We start from the raw sequence: 17,686 nt of genomic DNA, 5'->3' as shown, positions 1-17,686 counted from the left end.
TCAGCGCGAAGACTCCATGTGGAGCTGGGCACGGAGTTCTGTCCTCCGAGGCAGGCAGTGCGGCCCTACTCACACGGGTCCACTGCTTTTACCAGGAGGGGAGAGACGAGGAGAGCAGAAGGAAGACCTGATGGTGTCCCTATTTACAGGACTCAGCCCGCAGAAGTTGGGCAGGGAGTCGGCAGATAGGCGAGCTCTGGTCTGGGAGCGCCGGGTTCGCGTCAGCGAGGAGGAAGAGGGGACCAGGTCGCGGGGAAAGTGCAATCGCGGCGGTCCTGGACCACTAGGGGCTCTCGCGAGTCCCGACCTTGCGGGCCGAAAGGGGCCCACAATAGCCCCGCCCCTTTCTTTCTTTCACGATCCCCGCCCACCAAATCCCCGCCCCTTGCTGGCTAATCGGCGAGCGATCGCCATGTCTGTGCTCTCCGCGTTCTTCTAGAGCTGTCTTTTTGATCCTCACGTGGGCAGGCCAGTGATGGCGGCTTTGGTTGTATCCGAGGCGGCGGAGCTGGGCAGCCAAAACGGCCCTGGCAGAGGTGGGTGCCACAATACTCCGGCCTCCGGACCTCGCATCTCGGGGTAGGGTACCCAAGTCAGAGACAGAACCAGTCCCCTTTCCCCGCCAGACCTGGAAGGCCCCGCCGTCATTCGCTCTGGAGCCTGGGGGTACCATTCTTTTGTGGCCTTAGGGCGCAGTCGTGAGCAGCCCCTCCTAAGAGCTGTGGTCCTTAAGGCGGAAACGCCGCCCCGTGCCTTGGCGGTCAGACGGATGCATGGAGGCTCAACGGGACAGATGGACCCTACTGGGAGGGAAGGACCCAGGCGCGTGGGCCCGCAGGGAATGCTTTCAGGAAAAGGGCACCCGACATAGTTTCATTCACCCGACATTTACTGAGCGCCCACTCAATACCAGGCCCGTGCAAGGTGCAAGAACTAGACTACAGCCCTGCCCTCGAACCTCATACTCTTTGGGGAATACTGACATAGACAGACGATTTGGCCATGTGAAAATGGCCCTTGGGACAAACTGAGTTGCTACTACCAGCTCCTACACCCCAACAACCACTGGGCCCGTCAGAGTAGCTTCTGTGAGTGGGCCCAGGGACTTTGAAACAACTGAACAAAACTATAGCAGTGGCAACATTCAAATCTGATCTCAGTGCCCCCTGCCAGAGTAAACTGGCCCTGAACCATTGCCTGGCCTCTGCCCATAGGCTGCAGGCACTGAAGTGGGTCGCACAGTGGGGGGGGGGGGGGGGGAATCTGATCTCAGGATCCCCGCGGCCATGCTAGTTAGTTCTCCACTGCACCAACACCATCACCACCACCACCCAGCCACCCACCTACCCCCCCCCCACACACACACACGGGGTGAAGAAGCAGGTCTGGCAGGATCCTGCCTATCAGAGTAAGAAGCCCTAACAGAAGTTCTGACACATAGTACAGGTTCAGTTAACATTGGAGAATCTGTTTAATAGTAAAATAATTTCTTGCCTTATCACATTCCCAACTGTGGCTCCTAAAGAGGTAACTGGGGAGTTGAGCTGAGCTGAATTGTGGGGAGTAGGATGCAGATTAAGGGTTTCAGCTTTGCTAAGGGGCTACAGTGTTTTCTCCTTTAATCAGGGGTTGTACTTATTTGTGCATCTACATTTGTCCCCACCAGATTACTGTTCCCTAAAGGTCTTTTCCCCATACCTATTTGCCCTTAGTCCTGACTAGAGTGTGTTCTTTTCATCCTTCCTGGAGTGGGAGGTGGAGTGGAACAGTGGGACTAGGGAATTTGTTAAATCTGTTAAATGTATGGTGTTTATTTAAAATGAGGAGAGGGAAAAGAGTGCAGGAATTTACCAGTGTAGACATAGTGTACTCAAGTAAGGAGAGCAGTCTTTTAAATTAGCATTTATAACAGTTTGCTTAAAGATCTCTTATCTAGGATATCAGAACTTCAAGGTGTTTGCAGGTTGGGGGAGAAGGGACATTTCCCCAGAATACTTGGGGTGCCTTGGCTCCTGGGTTTTCCTCGGGATTATTCTCTATCAAGGAGCAGTTGTATGCCTATTTTTCCATTTGCCTCTCAGTTCAGTCTCCTGCTGTCACTTCTACTCTCCTGAGGTAAGAGGTGAGCCAATCCCCATTCATGGGCTCAAGTCTTTGATTCCCAATAATCTCAAAGTATGGAAATTAATTGTGCAGGTTTCTTCCTAGCTTAATGCGTTTTCTTTCCAGCTTCAGGACGAACTTGATGGTGAAGATGGCTGGGCCAAGCCCTAAGGGATCTGCAATCTGGGGCTGATGCTTGAGTGGAGCTAAAAGCTTAGCTGGGTCTGGGTGTACTTTCAGCTGGGTACTGACTCAGGCCCTACATTCATCCTAGGCAGAGCCTCTCGGGGCCGCTTGGCCAATCAAATCCCTTCTGAGATCCTGAACAACTCTCAGCTGCAGGCAGCCATTGAAGTCCTGCCTTCCAACTATAACTTTGAGATCCCCAAGACAATCTGGAGAATTCAGCGGGCCAAGGCCAAGAAGGGTGAGCCCCCAAGATTTGAGCTGGGATGGGGGTAGAAAGGTTGCCTGGTGCAGTTAGAGGCAGTGTTCTTCTTCTTTTTTTTTTTTTGTATTTTTCTGAAGCTGGACACGGGGAGAGACAGTCAGACAGACTCCTGCATGCGCCCGGGGATCCACCCGGCATGCCCACCAGGGGCAATGCTCTGCCCCTCCGGGGCGTCGCTTTGTTGCGACCAGAGCCATTCTAGCGCTTGGGGCAGAGGCCAAGGAGCCATCCCCAGCACCCGGGCCATCTTTGCTCCAATGGAGCCTTGGCTGCGGGAGGGGAAGAGAGAGACAGAGAGGAAGGAGAGGGGGAGGGGTGGAGAAGCAGATGGGCGCTTCTCCTGTGTGCCCTGGCCGGGAATCAAACCCGGGACTTCTGCACGCCAGGCCGACGCTCTACCACTGAGCCAACCAGCCAGGGCCAGAGGCAGTGTTCTATTCCAACCTTTTCCCATCCTCTGCTCTCATGTCTGCTTTGTCTCGTAGTGGCCCTGCAAATGCCTGAAGGTCTCCTCCTCTTTGCCTGCACCATTGTGGACATCTTGGAAAGGTAAGGCTTGGGGCACTGAAGAGGGAGCTGCGCCAACACCCCATGCCCATTACAGCTTTGCCTTTTTTTTTCTTTTCTTTTTTTTTTTTTACAGAGAGTCAGAGAGAGGGATAGACAGACAGGAACAGAGAGATGAGAAGCATCAATCATTAGTTTTTCGTTGCGCATTGCAACACCTTAATTGTTCATTGATTGCCTTCTCATACGTGCCTTGACCGCGGGCCTTCAGCAGACCGAGTAACCCCTTGCTTGAGCCAGCGACCTTGGGCTCAAGCTGGTGAGCTTTTGCTCAAACCAGATGAGCCCGCGCTCAAGCTGGCGACCTCGGGGTCTCGAACCTGGGTCTTCAGCATCCCAGTCCGACGCTCTATCCACTGTGCCACCGCCCGGTCAGGCAGCTTTGCCTTTTGATATCATTTTTTTGTTCTGGACCTCTGCCTTACAACCATGTACACACAAAGAGAAAAACCCAAAATTAGGGCAGAGCAGGTGGCGGGGCCTGAGAAGGAACCCGAGAATCCTCAGAGCTGATACTGGAATGGGCTCAGTAGGCGGCATCGGGTGTGACTGGGGGGGACGACCTTTTTTCTGGCATATCTTGGGGAGTAGGGCAAGGAGGGGCTTGGCAGGGGAGAAGTGCCTTGGAGATGGTATTCAATTCCTCTACCCCCTTCTCTAAATTTCTTCAATACAATGAGCCGTACTTGGGGAGTGGGGGATAGTGCTCAGCCATCTGGAACCATCTCAGGAACAGGGTGGGGGAATGGAGAAAGGGGAGGTCATCTCATGGTGAGAACCTTCCTCATCCCTGCTGCTGCCCTCCCCCACCCTGCTCCTGGTTCTGCTGCTACAGACTCACTTTTCAGCTCCCACCCTCTTGCCCCTTAGGGATGCTCTCTGGGGCTTGGGCCAATTTGCGTACATTTTAATCTATAAAAAATTAAGTGCTCAGGCTGACTCAGATTCTTGGGCTGCATTCTAAGAAGTTGAATAATCTGCTCTTGTGCACAACCTGATTTGGGGAAGGGGAGGAGGGGTTGGGGGCCGACTGGCAGCAGTTCAGCTTTTCCCACTACTCCCCCAGGGGAGGAGTGGGGAGACTCAGTCACTGAGCCAGGATACATGCCCCAAGTGTGGGGCTCTCAGGGAAGAGCTGGTCCTCTGCTGCATTCCCGTAGTGAGTTCAGGGGGTGAAGGGTCTTCCCTATCCACCCCCATCCCACAGTGATTCAGTCCTGGCAGCAGATTACATGGCGCTGTGCTGGCCAGAGCCCACTCTTCCTGACGCATCGGGCATGTGGGCAGTGCCATGTGCTGTGGGGGAGTTGTGCATGGGTCCCCCATCCTGAGCACAGAGGGCCCTGACTAAGGGTGAGGAGGTAGCAGGGGGTCTGGGTATCAGGGAGGCTGTGTGTACCCACACATACATGCCCACACACTGCACAGTTCCAGGACTTGGGGGCGGGGGCCTTTGCACATGTGTGCATGCTCACTGCTCTGGGTGGGATGAATCAGGCCATCTGAGGTCTCTGTTTGACCCCGTGTATGCCAGTCTGAGATTTGGGGGTCCCTCTTGCAGTCGGAGCCTGAGCAGAGGAATTGGGGTGCTATAGAGACCATCCTCGTGCAGCTGTAGTTCTAGGAGCTGCTGCCAGGGCTGGAGGAGGTGGCAGCTGGGCCCCTCCTACTCTTATTGGCAAAAGTGGCAGCTGCTTACCCAAGGGATTGGGAGAGGTAGAGAGAGAGGAGCTGGGCCCCAAGATACCTCCACAGGGTTAGGTCTCTCACCTCATTCTTGTGTCACTGTGCTATTGTCGTCCCCCTCCCAGGTTCACAGAGGCTGAAGTGATGGTGATGGGCGACGTGACCTATGGGGCTTGCTGTGTGGATGACTTTACTGCAAGGGCCCTGGGAGCTGACTTCCTGGTGCACTATGGCCACAGCTGCCTGGGTATGGTGGACTAGGACAGCTGGACCCCGGCAGAGCTGGGAGGGAAGCAGGACTGCACACTGAACTCCATCACAGTGCCCTGTCTTGCTTGTAGGCATGAGGTCCCTCCTGGTTTCTGAGATAGCCTCAGCTTTCCTGCTCTGCAGGTGGATCTTTCCTTTGGATTTGGTTACCTTGGAAACCATGCTGCTGTCCCAAATGCAGGTGTCTGAAAGGCTATTAGTTGTATGGCAGGCTGGGCCCCTGGCTGAGTGACCGAGAAAGAGCTTCCAATGGACCTGTGATGTGCCCCCACCTCTCCTAGCCTACCACTTCCTTCTACACCCAGCCTGAAGCCATGGGTCCTGGCTGCGCAGAGACCTCGGCCTGGGCCACACCCTCTGTCCCTCCTGACTTCCAACACAAAGTCTCCTGAACTCTTCCCTCCTCCCAGTTCCCATGGACACCTCTGCCCAAGACTTTGGGGTGCTGTATGTCTTCGTGGACATCCGGATAGACACTGCCCACCTACTGGACTCTATCCGTCTCACCTTTCCCCCAGCCAGTGCCCTTGCCCTGGTCAGCACCATCCAGTTTGTGTCAAGCTTGCAGGTGAGTGGGCAGCTAGCAGCCAGTCTCCAGGCTATTTTTGGGTCCCCGTGCCAGGTGCGGCAGGCTGGGCTTTGGGCCCTGGCTCTCCCTCCCCATCCATTTGCTTTCCTCCTCTTATTTTCCCTGTAGGCAGTTGCCCAGGAGCTGAAAGCTGAGTATCGTGTGAGTGTCCCACAGTGCAAGCCCCTGTCCCCTGGGGAGATTCTGGGCTGCACATCCCCCTACCTGCCCAAAGAGGTCGAAGCTGTTGTGTAAGTGAAAAAAGGGGGCGCCAGTTGTAGAGACATAAGAAATATATCCTGGGAGTCTAAAACTCCTTAGCCGTTTGCTCAAGGTCACTCTACAAGATGGGGACCAAATGGGGTTTCAGGTTTTCTATCTCCCTTTCCAGTGCTCTGTCCACTGTCCAGAAGTCTGTGTCCAGGTGGGGCAGGAATCCGAGGGCCTGATGGGGGAACGCTGGTGGGCTAGAAATGGTGGGAATATAATTGGAGAAGATGGATGGGCACATCCAGGCTGTAGCCCCATTAATTTAGCATCCGGACAGCTAACAAGCAGGAGCAGCGTGTCTCCTGCTGCCTAATTATTTTAGGTAATGGAAATGCTTAATGTTGTGTGAATGCAGCCAACCTCAGAGCCGACAGCTCCCGGCTGTGACTGGGGAAGGGAGCCCCGTTTCCCATCTAATGGTAGGAAAGGAAGCAGGGGCACTCCCTGGACTCAGCCCCACCTCTGGGGCTGCAGACGCTGGTTCCACAGGCCTTGCTGCACCCGTACCGACACCCCTGCCCATAGACAGGCCTTCCCCAGCTCAGACCTGGAAGGCCTGCTTCCTTAGCGACACTTCCCTTGTGCCTGTGCCTGCACAGCTGAGCTCGCAGATGCCTGCCCTTGGGGGCTTTGATGTGTGTGTTGGAGGGACACCCTGAGTGTTGGCCATTTCTCAGAATTTGGTATGGCCTCCCAGAGAAGGAGCTGCCATGGCCAGTTGTCTTCCATGCTCTGGCCTCGGGTTCTTCATGTTCTGAGAATGTACTGTTAGAAGTAGCATCTCCTAGACCAGGGGTAGTCAACCTTTTTATACCTACCGCCCACTTTTGTATCTCTGTTAGTAGTAAAATTTTCTAACCGCTCACCGGTTCCACAGTAATGGTGATTTATAAAGTAGGGAAGTAACTTTACTTTATAAGATTTATAAAGCAGAGTTACAGCAAGTTAAAGTATATAATAATAATTACTTACCAAGTACTTTATGTCGGATTTTTGCTAAGTTTGGCAGAATAAATCTTTATAAAACAACTTACTATAGTTAAATCTATCTTTTTAGTTATACTTTGGTTGCTCCACTACTGCCCACCATGAAAGCTGGAACGCCCACTAGTGGGCGGTAGGGACCAGGTTGACTACCACTGTCCTAGGGCATGCTGGGTACAGCCTCCTGGTAGTTAGGCTTAGAGTTGAGTCCTAAGGATACTGCTTAATAGCTATGTGCCTTGGGCAAGTTTCTTAACATCCCTGAACATCAACTGTATCTTATAAAATGGAAGTACTATCGGTAGCATGGAGGATCATTGGCAGGAATGGAGTGAAGTCATGTGCCAGGTTTTTAACCCAGGCCCAGTGCACAGAAGGAGTAAGTGCAATAGACAGTAGCTGTGGTTATAACTCAGTAACTGGACCCAAGAGTAAGTTAGGGCAGAGAGTAGCCAGTATAGACCCTGAAATCTCATTTACAGCACCTCCCTGAACACTACTTCCCTTGAGCAAGGGAGAAGCTGTCCCCCACCTCCAAGTTAGGATCTCTATAGCCTGGAGCAGCCTTACCTAGCTCAGCTGCACCTTCACTCTTCCCCCAGAAGCTTGAGGGTGGGGTCATTCTTAGATTCTGCATTTATAACTAAAGGGGCTTTATGGTCATCCATTTCAAGCTCTTTGTTTTACATGTTGGAAAACCAAGACTTTGGGAGGTAAATGACTTGTCCCAGTTCACTTACAGTCAGTAGCATACCCAACCAGGAACTCCATCCTCTGTACCCCAGGTCTGTGCCTGCTTCTGCTGCTGCCCCACCCACACCACCGCCCCTTTTTTACCCCCCTGCAGATATCTTGGAGATGGCCGCTTCCATCTGGAGTCTGTCATGATTGCCAACCCCAATGTCCCTGCTTACCGGTATGGGCTGAGCTGGAGCAACCAGTTGGGGAGAGGGTGGGATTCTCTGCCACTGAGGCCCTTAATCAGCCAAAACTTCCTCGTTCTCTGGCCACTTAACAGCCCCAGCCCTAAAGATCTGAGGTACTTGGGTCCTGAATCTGAGTATCAAATCCAGGACTGCTGCTGCTGCACAGTACCCACCCATCCCCTGGGATTCACATAGAGATCCTAAAACCCTCTCCCACTCTTGCCTGCTCTGGCTGTGGGACTAATCTTCCCAATGACACTCCATACCTGCGTGGAACCTGACGGTTCAGGAGACCAAGGGGGCTGAGTCAAGGAGCTGTGTGTACAGCCCAAGTCCCAAAGTGGCTATCACCATGACCCTGACAACTTTTTTTCCAGATACGACCCATACAGCAAAGTCCTATCCAGAGAGCACTATGACCACCAACAAATGCAGACTAACCGCCAAGAAGCCATAGCCACTGCCCGTTCAGCTAAATTCTGGGGCCTTATCCTGGGCACTTTGGGCCGCCAGGGCAGCCCCAAGATCTTGGAGGTCAGAGGGCTTGGGATGGCCTCTGGAATTGAGGATTAACTGCAAAACTCAGCAGGAAAAAATCACTAAGGAATTTAGCCTGGACAGTTTGATCATGGTAACTCCAGCTCTGCCTTCCTCTATCAACAGCACCTGGAATCTAGGCTCCAAGCCTTGGGACTTCCCTTTGTGAGGCTGCTGCTCTCTGAGATCTTCCCCAGCAAGCTTAGCCTACTTCCTCTGGTTGATGTGTAAGTGTCCCCACCTTACCTACCTAGCTATGACTGGCTAAAGAAGTTTAGAATTTGGCCCTGGCCAGTTGGTTCAGTGGTAGAGCATTGGCTGGTGTATGGATGTCCCAGGTTCAATTCCTGGTCAGGGCACACAGGAGAAGCACCCATCTGCTTCTCCACCCCTTCCCCTCTTGCTTCTCTCTCTCTTGCTTGCTCTTTCTCTCTCGCTCACTCTTTCTCTCGCTTGCTCTGTCTCTTCCTCTTTTGCAGCCATGGCTCAATTGGAGCAAGTTGGCCTGGGCACTGAGGATGGCCTCATGGCCTCTACCTAGGCGCTAAGAAGAGCACTGTTGCAGAGCAATGGAAAAATGCCCCAGATGGGCTTGCTGGGGTGGATCCAGGGTTAAGGCACATGTAGGAGTCTGTCTCTGCCCCCCTCCTCTCACTGATTAAAGAAAAAAGAATAGGTTTAGAATCTGGGTACTGCCCAGCACATATTGAGGCTGGAATCAATGGGAATTGCTTTCATGATCATGAAATTGTACAGTTTACAGAGCACTCATCCAGCAGGGACTACCCTCTGGACCACACCTGTCTTGGGGCTCAAAGGCAACTGCAACATCAGAGGGGTTCTGTGTGAGATGAATTCGAGGGGAGGTTGGCACCTGCATTGTACCAGGCACTAAATTTGATACGGGAATGCCATCACAAAAGAGCTGCCCAGGCCCTACCCTCAGAAAGCTTGTAATCAGTGGCAGAAACAAAAGAAGACAAGCAATGCTGTAGTGTTATTCCTTTTTTTTTTTTTTTTAAATAAAGTACACTTACTCTTTAATGGTAGCTGTCCAGGTGGGAATGGGGTAAGGGTGTCAGAAGCACATCTCTGTGGGATAAGTTGGCTCTGGCCCCCAGGATCTGGCTCTGCAGCTCATGGGTGGCATCCTTACAATCGTAAAAATGAGCCACATGATAGCCCACAGTGCCAAGGGCAGAGCAGCTGGCAAACACCAGCAAGTAGATGGGCAGGGGCCACAGGACCTCCTGGTATGATGAAGAGAGCTCCAGGTTCAGGGCCATGCCATGGTCAGGGCCACCCCAGTGTAGGTCAGGAGCACCAATATCCAAAGGAACTGTGCTGATTTTGTCATGGTCACCTCAGGGCTGTTGGGGCATTGCTCTTAACCCTCCTCACCCTCTCCATTAGCCCTCATCCTATCCATACCTTTGATAGTGTTATTCTAAACAGCAGTAAGTTAGTCTTTTATTTTAGAACTCATAGTAAGCATTCATTGAGTGTGTTGGGGACACAGTCATTTTCTTCATTATGTTGCCCAGGAGTGGAGGAAGACCTGCTTCCCTTGGGCCTGATCTGACTTCCCTTCCCAGGTGGGTACAGGTGGCATGTCCACGCCTCTCCATTGACTGGGGCACAGCCTTCCCCAAGCCGCTGCTGACACCCTATGAGGTAACAACATTTAAGAGTGAGCTTTACACCTGGTTCTGTCAAAGGTGGGACCTGAAGTGGAGTGGGGTGGGTGGGCAGCACTTAGTTACAGCTGAGCCACTTCTTAGTTTGGGGCAAGTCTCTTAACCTCTTTGAGCCTCACATTTCCTCTGTGGTATGTTCATAATAAGGACCTTCGTAGGCCATTGTGAAGACTGGATTAAATAATCCTGTTTAGAAAAATGTTGGCAAGTGTTACTGTCCCTTTTTCCTCCCCTAGGCGGCGGTGGCTCTGGGGAACATTTCCTGGCAGCAGCCCTACCCCATGGACTTTTATGCCAGCAGTTCCTTGGGGCCTTGGACCGTGAACCATGGACGGGACCGGTCCTCCCAGGCCCCCCGCCAGCCTGCACTGGGGAAGGTAGGCAGGAACTCTAAGGAGGGAGGAGTGGCCGCTTCGGAGGACGTCGCAGATTATCCTGACCAAAGTGTGCGACCTCAGGTGCAGGAGGGGTCCACGCGCCCTTCTCCAGCCTTGACTTGCGAGAGTTGCAGCTGCACAGGGCAGAAGGTGGTGCCACTCGTTCCTTGAGACGCTCCTGGGTCTCAGGTATCAGCCTTGCTGTAGTCGCACTTCCTCCCAGTGCGTTATCTTTGGGACGCCCACTAGCTCTAAGGCCCGCCTTAGGGGTGGTGCCGACATTTGTCTCCGCCCCTTGCGTAATTCAACTTCCTCTCGGGGAAAATCCACTTCCGTTTCCTTGGCATGCTTCGCGGCACTATGGCAGGGCGTCAACTTCTGCGGGTGTTGTGCTTGGCGGGCTTCCGGCAGAGTGAGCGGGGCTTCCGCGAGAAAACGGGAGCGCTAAGGAAGGCGCTGCGGGGCCGCGCCGAACTCGTGTGCCTCAGCGGCCCTCACCCGATCGTGGACGCCGCGGGCTCTGGGCCGGAGTCTGGTGAGACGAATCAGGCTCCGGGAAGTGCGCTCCGAGTCATCTTGCTTTGTCTCCATACCACCTTACAGCCTACGCCCATCCTGTATCCCTCACTCATTCCTCCCTCCCTTTGTTTTGTCTATACCCTTCCTTTCTTCCATCCCAGCCTCCCAAGTTTCCACCTTGATTCATTCCGGCTCCCCCCCCCCCGCCAATCTGTTCCCAGTCTCATTTCCTCCAAACTTTCTTCTCTCCTTGTTATTCCCAAACCCTCCCTTTCATATTTCTTTCCCCTTGCATTCCCCCTTAGCCTAATCCCCTCATATCTCCCATATCGCCATAGGGTCCTGCCCTCCGGAGGAGCAGCTTCGGGGCTGGTGGTTTTCAGAACAGGAAGCAGACGTTTTCTCCGCACTGCAAGAGCCCACGGTGTGCAGAGGTCTGGAGGAAGCCCTGGAAACGGTGGCACAGGCTCTGAACAAATTGGGACCTTTCGATGGGCTTCTTGGTTTCAGCCAGGGGGCTGCACTAGCAGCCCTGGTGTGTGCCCTTGGCCAAGCAGGTGATTCCCGCTTCTCCTTGCCAAAGTTTATCATCCTGGTATCTGGTTTCTGTCCTCGGGGCCTTGGTCTTCCAGAAACTATCCTGCAGGGCCCCTTGGCTCTACCTTCACTCCACGTTTTTGGGGACACTGACCGTGTCATCCCCTCTCAGGAGAGTGTGCAACTGGCTAGCCGATTCACTGGATGTATCACTCTCACCCATTCTGGTGGCCACTTCATTCCAGCTGCTGCACCCCAGCGTCAGGCCTACCTCAAGTTCTTGGACCAGTTTGCAGAGTGAAAGATCAACAAATGCCTGGACCCTTATATCCCCCTGCCTTTGGGGGACTGACTTTGGGGCAGCCTCTATGATTCCTGCCCTCTCCTTTTCCCTTCCCTGGGACCTTCACTGTTGTTAATACTCCTCACTGTCACCAATTAAGAGACAAATATCAGTCCTTTTTTTTTTCTTTTTCTTTTATAGGGAGAGAGAGAGAGGGATAGATAGGGACAGACAGGAATGGAGAGAGATGAGAAGCATCAGTCATCAGTTTCTCGTTGCGATACCTTAGTTCATTGATTTTTTTTTTCTTTTTTGTATTTTTCTGAAGCTGGAAATGGGGAGGCAGTCAGACAGACTCCCGCATGCGCCCTACCAGGACCCACTCGGCACGCCCACCAGGGGGCGATGCTCTGTGTATCTGGGGCGTCACTCTGCTGCAACCAGAGCCACTCTAGTGCCTGAGGCAGAGGCCACAGAGCCATCCTCAGCGCCCGGGCCAACTTTGCTCCAATAGAGCCTTGGCTGCGGGATTGGAAGAGAGACAGAGAGGAAGGAGAGGGGGGGTGGAGAAGCAGATGGGCGCTTCTCTTGTGTGCCCTGGCCGGGAATCGAACCCGGGACTCCCGCACGCCAGGCCAACGCTCTACCACTGAGCCAACCAGCCAGGGCCAGTTGTTCATTGATTGCTTTCTCATATGTGCCTTGACCATGGGCCTTCAGCAGACTGAGTGACCCCTTGCTCGAGCCAGCAACCTTGGGTCCAAGCTGGTGAATTTTTTGCTTAAGCCAAATGAGCCCATGCTCAAGCTGGTGACCTCGGGGTCTCGAACCTGGGTCCTCTGCATTCCAGTCCGACGCTCTATCCACTGCGACACTGCCTGGTCAGGCCAAATATCAGTTCTTAAAAATCAGATTATATAAGCCCAGCTCTGCACTCAAGAAAATTGGAAATGGCCTTGGCTAGTTGGCTCAGCAGTAGAGCATTGGCCTGTCATATGGAAGTCCCAGGGTCAGTTCCCGGTCAGGGCACACAGAAATGACCATCTGCTTTTCCACTCCTCTTCCTTTCTCTCTCTCTCTTCTCCTGTAGCTGTGGATTGAATGGTTCAAGCAAGTTGGCCCTGGCACCAAGGATGGTTCCATGGCCTCACCTCAGATGCTAAAATAGCTTGGTTGCCCAAGCAATGGAGCAGTGGCCTCAAGAGCATCCCGGTTGGGGCACATGCAGGAGTTTGTCTGTTTGCCTCCCTGCCTCTTAATAAAAAAATTTAAAAAAAAGAAAGAAAATGGGGAGCAGGAGGCTTTAATGGATTTTGACCTTGACATCTGGTACTTAAACATGGAAAAGGCCAGTGGAGCCCTGAATGAGTGGAAGGTGACATGGGAAAAGCAAAGGCTGGCACCACTGTGACTGCCACACAATCAAGTGGTGATTTGGATTTTAAGCATCTTTTTCTGATACAGAAAGAAGAAGCCCATTTCATTTTATAGCATCTCGTTATCCACACAGTCTCCAGAGCAGCACAAGCAGGGAAGTGTTTCCAGTTAGCATCCCCAGGAGAGGCTATTGCATGTATGTGTGCATGTATATACTCACATTTTTGGTGGAAGTCTTAAGTCCCAAACGGAAGGAAAGGCCTTGGTGGCTGAGTGAGAGAATTTGTATCTGAGAACCTCTGGGAAGAGACTATACTTGACAAGGCTCTGAGCCACGCTGAGTTGAGAGGAGGCTTCCTCCATCCTAGTCTCTGAGACACTGCTAGCCTTTTGTCAAACCTTGGCTTGGATTCTATGCTTTCTCCATAACTGCCTTAGCTCCTCTGAACTGTGAGCTCAAGAGGTGGGAGGGTGATAAATCTTGGATGGAGGCCAAAGGCAGCACAGAAGAAATCCTTTTCCAAATGCCCCATTTGCAGAATTTCTGAAATTGATGCTACAATGTAGTGATCACAGCCAAGGCCTAAGCAGCCCATCTGGTTTGCGTCGTTTCTAGGCACTCAAGCCTGCCCACTTTAGCCACTCCCCCTACTTCCACCCTCGGCCCTCGCTGCTCTCTGACTTCAGCCCTATCTCTGCAGGCTTAACCAACTTGTTCCTCTTCTAGATCACAATAGACCCTATCTAGCTCAAGCATAGTTGCTTCCAGTGACTTAAATAATGGAGCAGAAATTAGGGTTTGGGGATGCAGCACAAATACTCCAGCCCATTCTGAGACAGCCAAACTAATAGTCCTTAAATTACCCCCAATTTTGAGTTGTTGACCATAGATAGGAGCTAAGATTTTTTTTTTTTTAAGTTTGGATTACCTGTCTAGATAGACCCAATTAACTGGGTTTAGGACAATTACAGCAGAAAGTGGGGGTGGGGAGAAAGTGCTTTGCTATAGTCATCCTCTGCATTGCTGTTTAAAGGGGTCTCTTCCTTGGCAAAAGGTGAAGGCTCTGAAATGAACTGAATTACTCCTACAGACCTGTTGGATTTGGCCTGTAGAATTTTAGGAAAAATGAAAGCCTGGCTGGTTAGCTTATTTGGTTAAGAGTGCTGTCCTGATACATCAAGGTTGTGGGTTTAATCCCAGTCAGACCACATACAACAATCAACCAATGGCCTGACCAGTGGTGGTACAGTGGATCAAGCATCAATCTGGAATGCTGAAATCACTGGTTCAAAATCCTGAGGTCATTGGCTTGAGTAGGAGAATGATCTACACGATCCCAAACCTCATCAGCTTGAGCCAAAAGGTTGCTGGCTTGAGCAAAGGGTCATTGGTATGGCCCCAGTCAAAGCATGTATGAGAAGTTCAATGTACAACTAAAGTGAAAGCAGCTATGAATTGGTGCTTCTCATCCTCTCTCACCATTGCTTCCTTCTCTCCTGGTCAGGGCACATAGGAGAAGCGACCATCTGCTTCCCCTCCTCTCCCTTCCCCCTTCTCTATCTCTTCTCCTCTCGCAGCAGTGGATGAATTGATTTGAGTGCATTGGCCCAGGATGCTGAAGATGGCTCTGTGGAGCCTCAGGCACTAAAGATAGCTCAGTTGCAAAGAAAAGACCAGGTGGTGGCACAGTGAAGAGAACGTTGGACTGGGATGCAGAGGACCCAGGTTTGAAACCCCAAGGTTGCTGGCTTGAGCAAGGGGTCACTCAGTCTGCTGTAGCCCCCCCCCTCCCGTCAAGGCACATGAGAAGGCAATCAATGAACTACTAAGATGCTACAATGAAGAATTGATGCTTCTCATCTCTCTCCCTTCCTGTCTGTCCCGATCTGTCCCTCTCTCTGTCACAAAAAAATAAACAGCTCAGTTGCAAGCATGGCCTCAGATGGGCAGAGCATTGGCCCCAGACGGGTTGCTGGGTGGATCTTGATTGAGGTGCATGCAGGAGTCTATCTCCCCTCCTCTCACTTAAGTTAAAAAATAAATAACCAATGAATGCATGAATGGCTGGAACAACAAATAGATGTTTCTCCCTCTCTAGAATTTAAAAGAATTTTAGGGAAAACATTAGATTTATGGTAGTTTAGAGTTTTAGGAATTTCACACAAAAATGCAGATTCTTGGCTTCTCTGGAAATAAGCAGTTCAGAATGGAATGCAGTGGTTCTGCAGTTAGGGCTCAAGCTCTCACGGCAATCATAGGCTGCCCCCTTTAGCAAGGTCCCAAGAGTTGAAAATAATGGATTATGTACCAAAGCAACTGCTACTTGAAGATTAAAGGAGAGAAGGGAGGATATATCGGGGAATGAATTTTAAACCAGGGCTTAAAGTTAAAAGGGTGAAGGTAGAGCAGAGCGGTATTAGGCGCAGCAGAACTCATCCTTGGGATGAAGAGAATTCCCCCAGAGAATCCAAGTTCCCCCAAAAGGGGATAGATCATGTGGTCCACTGGTTCCAACGATAAGAAACGTTACCTGGCATGGGCTGTGCCCTCACACACACACACACAAATATTCTATGGATCACGTGCATCAGAGTCATGTTAAAATTTGGGGTCCTGGCCCTGGCGGGATAGCTCAATTTGTTAGAGTATCATCTTGATGTGCAGAGGTTGCCACTTCAATCCCCAGTCAGGGCACATACAGGAACAAATCAATATTTCTGTCTAAAATCAATGCATTAAAAAACAGAAAACAAACGGGTTACTGGCGCCAAACTCTAGGTCCACTGGGTCAATCACTGGAACCTAGGAATCTGCATTTTGACAAGCTATCCCTGGTAATTTCCAGGCAACATAATACTTGAAAACCACTACTTAGAGAATAGAATATAAGTCTGTTAATATTAATTATTTGATCAAAGCCCCCTATGTGATTCCCATGCACTCCACTAGGGAGAGGGAATAAGTTTTTAGGAACCACTGATCTAACACTTTCAATTTATAACTAAGGAAAATGAGATCCAGAGGATAGAATAATACCATTTATTGAGTGTTAACTATGCCAGACATTGTGATAAGCAGAGCTTTATAGCTGCCTAATTTAATCCTACAACTTCAAGAGGTAGATAACTATTGTTAACCTAATTTAACAACTAAGGAAAAAGTCACGTAGTTGGTTCAGATCCAAGAACTTGCATTCTTGACTTACTGGTCATTGTTTTCTCTGCTATCTCATAGAAGGTAAGCAGAGGCCACCACTCACTACATGATGGGCTAAATGTCCTGTTTGGACCTCACCTTCCTAATCCATAAAATAAGTTGAGGTAGGATGCATTAAATGATTTCCAAAATACTAAAAATCTCAACATTGTACAGTTATTGTCCCACTGTGACCATCTTGTCCAGATGGGTTCCAACTGCAAAAGTCCCTTTAATTTAGAATATCCCTACATTTTCCCTTTTCTACCTCTCATTCCACTTTAGATTCCTAAAGTGATTGAAAGAGTCTGTTAGCATAACAACCTCTCAACAATCCTAGTCCCAGAGGTTCTGTTCAAAGAGATGTGCCCCCTCCCCTGTCCATTCTGCTTAAGTGCCCAGGGCTGGGCCACCCCCTCACAAAGACAGAAGCCTAATGGCTCTTTTTTTTTTTTTTTTTTTTGACAGAGCGACAGAGAGAGGGACAGCTAGGGATAGAGACAGGAAGGGAGAGAGATGAGAAGCATCAATTCTTTGTTGCGGCACCTTAGTTCTTCATTGATTGCTTTCTCATGTGTGCCTTGACCAGAGTAGGGGGGCTACAGTAGAGCGAGTGGCCCCACACTCAAGCCAGCAACCCCACGCTAAAGCTGGTGAGCCCGCGCTCAAGCTGGTGACCTCGAGTTTCGAACCTCGGTCCTCTGCGTCCCAGTCTGACGCTGTATCCACTGCGCCACCGCCTGGTCAGGCACTAGCCTAATAGTTCTTAAAATAGCAAATTAGCATTATGCAGTTTTTAAAGGTTTTTACTTACATGATCCTATTTGATCCTCACATCAGGCTTGCCCGAAAGAAGGGTTATTCCATTTTGCAGAAAGCTCAGAAACAACATGCCCTCCTAAGTAACAACTAGTTGATGAAACCTGGTTAGCCATCCTGCATCTCAATGCACTGCTCCCATCTACATACACTACAGATGTCCACTGGATTCCAGAATTGAATGCGCTTTTTTTTTTCTTTTTTCTTTTTTTTTTTTTTTGTATTTTTCTGAAGCTGGAAACGGGGAGAGACTGTCAGACAGACTCCCGCATGCGCCCGACCGGGATCCACCCGGCACGCCCACCAGGGGCAAAGCTCTGCCCACCAGGGGGTGATGCTCTGTCCCTCCGGGGCGTCGCTCTGCCACGACCAGAGCCACTCTAGCGCCTGGGGCAGAGGCCAAGGAGCCATCCCCAGCGCCCGGGCCATCTTTGCTCCAATGAAGCCTTGGCTGCGGGAGGGGAAGAGAGAGACAGAGAGGAAGGAGGGGGGTGGGTGGAGAAGCAAATGGGTGCTTCT

General features: G+C 51.2%; 2 protein-coding genes and 2 pseudogenes across 8 annotated transcripts; 3 read left to right on the top strand and 1 right to left on the bottom strand.

Annotated features, from left to right (window-relative positions):
* The first annotated feature begins 408 nt into the window (after positions 1-408).
* Positions 409-11,430, top strand: DPH1 (diphthamide biosynthesis 1). 6 transcript variants are annotated; one of them, XM_066363509.1, is made up of 13 exons: positions 409-536; positions 2,378-2,530; positions 3,040-3,103; positions 4,933-5,054; positions 5,488-5,645; positions 5,775-5,896; positions 7,747-7,815; positions 8,203-8,359; positions 8,489-8,589; positions 9,958-10,036; positions 10,296-10,436; positions 10,518-10,625; positions 11,294-11,430. In XM_066363509.1, exons 1-12 carry the CDS (start codon positions 476-478, stop codon positions 10,605-10,607), a joined length of 1,317 nt encoding a protein of 438 aa, XP_066219606.1. In that variant the 5' UTR covers positions 409-475; the 3' UTR covers positions 10,608-10,625; positions 11,294-11,430. The 6 variants fall into 6 exon arrangements, with proteins under 6 accessions (XP_066219606.1, XP_066219604.1, XP_066219603.1 ...); XM_066363508.1 differs by having other exon boundaries at positions 432-579; positions 2,382-2,530; XM_066363507.1 differs by having other exon boundaries at positions 10,296-10,625.
* On the top strand, positions 1,132-1,244 carry LOC136396101 (small nucleolar RNA SNORA42/SNORA80 family; annotated as a pseudogene).
* LOC136394265 (dolichol-phosphate mannosyltransferase subunit 3-like) lies at positions 9,403-9,719 on the bottom strand (annotated as a pseudogene).
* On the top strand, positions 10,663-13,062 carry OVCA2 (OVCA2 serine hydrolase domain containing). Of its 2 annotated transcripts, none has more exons than XM_066363525.1 (2): positions 10,663-10,971; positions 11,294-13,062. In XM_066363525.1, the coding sequence occupies exons 1-2, from the start codon at positions 10,782-10,784 to the stop codon at positions 11,791-11,793; spliced, it is 690 nt and encodes a 229-aa protein (XP_066219622.1). In that variant the 5' UTR covers positions 10,663-10,781; the 3' UTR covers positions 11,794-13,062. The 2 variants fall into 2 exon arrangements, with proteins under 2 accessions (XP_066219622.1, XP_066219621.1); XM_066363524.1 differs by having other exon boundaries at positions 10,666-10,995.
* Positions 13,063-17,686: the final 4,624 nt, after the last annotated feature.

Source organism: Saccopteryx leptura, chromosome 2, assembly GCF_036850995.1.
Source record: "Saccopteryx leptura isolate mSacLep1 chromosome 2, mSacLep1_pri_phased_curated, whole genome shotgun sequence".
Classification (NCBI taxonomy): Eukaryota; Metazoa; Chordata; class Mammalia; order Chiroptera; family Emballonuridae; genus Saccopteryx; species Saccopteryx leptura.
The sequence above is the reverse complement of the archived record's forward strand: the minus strand, read 5'-3'. Positions and strand labels throughout refer to the sequence as shown.